The sequence below is a fragment of the Alnus glutinosa genome, chromosome 13 (genome assembly GCF_958979055.1).
Source record: "Alnus glutinosa chromosome 13, dhAlnGlut1.1, whole genome shotgun sequence".
NCBI classification, from domain to species: Eukaryota; Viridiplantae; Streptophyta; class Magnoliopsida; order Fagales; family Betulaceae; genus Alnus; species Alnus glutinosa.
Window position 1 is genome coordinate 5,337,432 of NC_084898.1, and position 5,751 is coordinate 5,343,182.

A 5,751-nucleotide genomic window follows, 5' to 3' on the forward strand; every position below is an offset into this window, starting at 1 on the left:
AAAAGGGTAAGGAAAATACTATAACTAATCGACAAAAGAGTACAGAAGCCAACACGTGTTATTGATGGTAAGGCTATTCTTATAAAACATATGATTTAATTGTACACCACCAGTTCATGACTCTAAGTAAGTCAAATGATAAGGATCCATCTTCGTGTGCAGACAAGCCCATCATAAGTTGCTGATAGGAACAAAGTTAACTAGAAATGAGCAACTATACTGCAAGCACACGATCAAGATTTCTCTATCATTATATATTATATAAAAAAGACTCCAACTAACGGAGTCTTAGTTGTAAGATAGATGTGATCATCAAGCTATAATAGTTTTCAGCCTGATTAATTTTGCAAGTGCCAATCAAATGAGCCTCATATCGCCACATGCAAAACTTACGTTGGTCCCCATCAACCATTAAAGCCACAGTTGACAAATTAAAAACCCAATCTGCAACAGGTATCAGTTATTCAATTGTTACTAAAGTATTGAAAGAATGTATGGTAAGCATGTAAAACGAGAAAGCCAAGATGAGGCCAATACTCTGATTCCCATTAATGTAACAAAAAGGGGAAAATTTTTAGAAATGGAAGGGCATCTAATTAAGAGTTAAATGGTATAGAAAATTCCTCCAAAAGTATAACAGTTTTATTTGCGACCTTTGTATAATTCTAGAGTAAACTTTGCTTACAGAAATATAGAATCTATGGTGAAGTATGAATTTGAACATTTGCAAGGAGCCTGGTCAGTCTGCTCAGAGTTTCACGAGCAGATATTGTATCTGGATGGTCTTCACCACAAATTGAAGTTCTAATAAAAATAGCCTTCCTAATTAGATCATCTCCTATATCAAATTGTCCCCCTCTTAGCATTAGCTTGGCCCTAGTTTCTAGAACAGTGGCTCTGCATAGAGCCAATTCCTGCCAAAGGCAAGGATTCAACTGAGCACTAGTCTGGATGGGCTTCCAACAAAGTGATTTGTCCAACCATTTCTCAACTGGGGTAACAAATGCTTGGTCCGCTGCCTCCAAAGCATCGGTACATAGTCGCAGAAGTTCTAGAGCAGCCCTGCACCGAGAGAATGTGATGAATGCACGGATCGCAAGAGGCAAAACCACTTCTTTGACAAGGTATAGCAACTCTGACACCTTCACCTCAACAACTACGGGGTCATGACCAAATCCAAACAGCAAGAAACATGCCGCCCAGATATGTTCGGAGTGCTGAGATATAGACCCACGACTGATTACAGCTTGAACCATTGCTTGTGCAGCTCCATTCTCTCCTCTTTTGCGAGCATAAAGCTTGATGAGCTCATTGAAATGGATATAGCCTTGCTTTGTACTGCTTCTTGCAATATTGAACCTCAACAACATGGAAGAAGCTTCTGCTTCTGATCTTTTGGTGTATGATGAAGTTAAACCACAAGTTATGGAATGCAATAAATTTTTCCATAATCGTTTTCCTCGATGCTTTTCGGGTATCTTGTGAGCAGCTAGGGCTAATAAGGAAACTGGAATTGTAGCCGGTGCAAACCAACCACTTGCCTGGACCATTCTGGTTGCCAAGCTCCTAGGCCCATCAGCATGATCAAATATTGAGAAACATACCTCAAAGAGTTGCAGAAGGAAGGTATTTCGCCTCAATGAGTGAGCTTCCCGACTGCTCCACAAGTCTTTCATGGGCATTCTGTTAACGGTATCCAACAGCCTACTTGGAGTTATAGGTAGCTCAGACAGAATTGCACCAGTAACAGCAAGCCCCAAGGTTAACCTTCCAACTTTATCCTCAATAACTCTTAGGGCATCAATTTCTGCAATTGGGTAGTCTTTGACACTTCCCTGCATTAATGTCATTGCCTCAATGCCAGATAAGTATGAGAGTTTCATAGGTTCCAAGTTCATTACGCGAGGAAGGCGTGTGGATATTATAATGTGGGTCTCTCCGCCAAAACGTGGAAGAAGATCCATTACTAGTTTGTGATCCCACCAATCCTTTTCACTCTCTAAGTTATCAATCACCACTAAAAATGGTATGTTTCTCATAAGCTCTTTGCGAACTCTAGAAATGGCTGCCTCTTCCTGTTCTTCAAAGCCCTTTATTCTACTTTTCTCTGAACAACTTTCAACCCCCACATCAACTTCCAAAAATGACCAGAGGTTCAGATAATTCTGTCTGACATACCTGCTTTCCCCACCTACCCATAAAACCATCTTGTACCTCTGTTGATATCTGTAAGCAAATTCAAGAAGAAGCTCTGTCTTGCCAATTCCTGAGTCCCCTGACACACAAGCAATCCCCTTCCCATATAAAATCTTCATTGATTTTTTTCTCCTCGCATACCTTCCACCACCTTTTGACTTTTGTTGATGTTGCCTTCGAGGAAAACCACTACCTTCCATCTCAATCTCATTTTCTGACTCCTTCCACACAACTGGTTCCTTTCCCTTTCGGCTGCCACTCTCAAATTGCCGTTCCCTCCGCCTCTCCTCCAATAAACTGCTCTTACTCCACCCAATTGTCAAATTCTTACGCCTGGGTCTAGCTTTAAGTTCAAAATAATCTCTTTCTGAATCACCTGTAACATCACCAAAAAGTATAAATTCCAGCTCAGAAAGTTCTTTCTTGCGACCAATGAAATTCTCATTTCGAGGGAAAGGGAACTCATCTTTCTCTACCTTTTCTCTCCACTTAGTCAATCGCTCTACGACACTTCTCCTCCCTAACCTTGTCGCCAGTAGTGTGACAGTCCTCAATATGCAATCTCTCCAGTTACCATCCTGAGCTTCTAGTTTCCATTCATCAACACGAGAGAGGCTATGGACAGCTTCTTTCCACTCCATCTCCAACCCTCCATACAAGACCCATAGCTCTCCGCCTAGTTTTTCCCACAGCTCTCCCCTCTTCTCAATTATGTCCCGGACAAGGCAATCGTCTGGACTCAAGTCAAAGAATATCGGCACCAAATTCTTCTTTCCTGAGAAAAACCGCATCTCCTCAATAGTATATGGGTTCCTGAAAGACTTCCTAGTCAGAATTACAACCCCAAAAGAAGAGACATCCATGGCCCTCTCAACAATTCCATGTTTGCGGGAGTTCCTGTTTCGTGCTCTATCAGATACAAAGCAACTCATCCCTTGGACCTCCAGCTCTGCACGGAGCCAATTAGCAAACCTCAGCAAAGAAGGTTTACGCCCATGCAAACCTATGAACACATCACAGCTCCTCATTCTATTATAGGAAAGTGAAACTGAACCAGGAGTAAATGAGGTTTGGTAGCTACTTGTGTGCTTTCTCTGCTTCTCTCCGTGCCAAGAATAACTGTTGCCATGGTCATGGCAGTAACTAGATGGGGTGCTGTTGGAGATGCTAGTTGAGGTACATACACGGTCAAACTTCTGGAAATCACCTGAATTACAGGCAGCCTGGGTTGCTGACAAGTCTGAGAAGGTACTTCTGACATTTCCCAGATATTCAGGTTCTATATTTCCTGAAATGCAACTAGGACGATCAACACTAAAGCGAATGCTGTCACATGGAATGTCAGACCGTTTTGATTCTGATAAATGACTTGTTGGTGATCTTGGAGAGAAGAAGGGCGACTGATTCGCTGAAAAGAATGCCGACGACGATGATGACATATTCCTTAAAGTTGTGGCTGTTAAGGAACTGAACCTGGAGCTGTCTTCCAGGGCTTCCATATTTGCAAAATTTCCTGCTATCCAAAGATATCAAATCTCGTCCATGCACCAGTTATGAGGAGCCCTTCTGAAATAAAAAATAAAAAAAAGTCTTCAGTCAGTCACACATCTTCCTAAAACGGTAGAAAGAACTGAAAATGATAGTAAAATTGAAGACTCTTTCCATAATTATCATTTAAAACAGTTTAGAAAGTCACATTTACATCCCAGTAAGTAATTGCATAATAGGAAGCAAATGAGAGACAAAAGTAATGTCTCTCCACAGGGAAAAAAAATGAAGAATTAAACCAGAGAGTTACAAACAAGTATGAGAAACAACTGGCAGCCTCAAAATTCACTTATATGGATAACTCTACAAGTTGGGACTCCATCAATATCCTAGTAAGTAATTGCATAATAACAATGGAAGAAAACGATGTATATCTCTCAAAATGGTTTAGAATGAAATTCTAAAACTTAACATGCTTGAAACAAGAATGGCAACAGTAGGCAGCCTCTAAGTGTGCTAATATATGGTCAACTCCACCCCCCCCACATAAAAAAAAAAAAAAAAAAAGGAAGAAAAGGATCAGAGAATTAAAACTTCAATAACTATAACGGGTAGAAACAAAAGAATCGCAGCCATAACGTTTACAAAATCATTATTCTGTGATCCATATGCCTAAGTCGAACAAAATATCCATATATGAACAGAAGTGTGCCACTTACTGATTTGAACCAAAAAAAACTATAAGGCCACCGGTGGAGTATGAAGTCATAATATTTAGGGCTTCATAGATCTAATGGGAAGCTTCAATGTGCAAAGGAGCTTTAAATAACGACCGACTTCTCAATTTAACAGAATATAATGGCCGCTTCCATGATAATTCAGATCTGAATACTTACTTGGCTTGAAATCACAGACATGTCTGGGCAGATTCCATCCTTAGCCTTCAAAATCAAACAACCCAGTTCCTTGAAATGAATGAGAAGCCCAAAAAAAGTTCGTTTTTCGAGCAACCAAAATCTCTGACGCTCTCTACAATCAGTTCAATGAACTTAACCAACCTGCGGTGACAGAAACTGGCTTTATCAGAACACGTAATTACCAAAAGACACATGAAAAGGAGTACACTACACTATTGCTTTAAGCCAAAAGCTATGACCTTTCAATCAGATAGAGAAAGTTTTGACAATGAGAGAACCACTGCTCTCAATGAACAGCTGCTGAAGAGAAAGTCTTTTTACCGCTTGCAGATAGATTTGAGAGACCCATTTACAGGAAAAGGCTAGACAAAGTAGAAGATTTGCTTGAAAATGAATGCAAAATTGGCTTACCTTTCTGAGGGAGAGAGAGAAAAAAAATATATATATATATGTATATATATCTTTTAGGCTTCACACCCACAAACCATGTTTTTGAAAAAACAAAACTTTTTGCAAGTGACAATCCATAAAAAATCTCTGTATATCATTTTCTGTGTCTGAGAGACTGAGAATTTGGTCTGGAAGGAATTGGGACCCAAAGGACGGATCTGACGAGGGGTCTGGTGGGTTACGCTCAGTACGCTCCACGCCCATTTATACCACTGTGTATTAGTGCAGAAAATCCAGTGTGTTCGGCATTTAGATTCACATCTTTTGAACCCTTTTGGTTTTTTGGTCACTGTTTCTGTGGGTTTTTAAGGTTTTACCAAAAGCTTTAGGTGTGTTTTGTTTCACTAAGAAGGTCGTTTTGGAAGGGCATCGTACAATGTGGTACTTTTGTTCTTGTTTTCAAGTGCACAATCATTCATCACCATCTGATCAAATCATAAGCTTATCAGTGATTCAAAGATTCCATTGGGTCTTGCTAAATATTATTATTTGCTTTGCCTTCTTTCACTTCTTTTGCTTCACTTACATGTAGTGGAACTTAGAGGTGATATTGAAGTTAAATCATGTTATGATGTTAACCATAACCTAATGCTTTATTTAATATTTTGATATAATACTTATTATGTATAATGAAAGAGATATAAAATTGGTAAAATTAACTCAACGAAAGCCATATTTGTTAAAATTTTTGTTTTCTGTT

At 39.5% G+C, this 5,751-nt stretch overlaps 1 protein-coding gene across 1 annotated transcript; it reads right to left on the reverse strand.

The window, feature by feature from the left end:
• Positions 1-593: 593 nt before the first annotated feature.
• On the reverse strand, positions 594-5,353 carry LOC133855085 (uncharacterized). Its single transcript, XM_062291389.1, has 3 exons — positions 4,841-5,353; positions 4,581-4,742; positions 594-3,762 (listed from the first exon to the last, which is right to left on the reverse strand). The coding sequence occupies exon 3, from the start codon at positions 3,693-3,695 to the stop codon at positions 699-701; it is 2,997 nt and encodes a 998-aa protein (XP_062147373.1). The 5' UTR covers positions 3,696-3,762; positions 4,581-4,742; positions 4,841-5,353; the 3' UTR covers positions 594-698.
• Between the last annotated feature and the right edge of the window lie 398 nt (positions 5,354-5,751).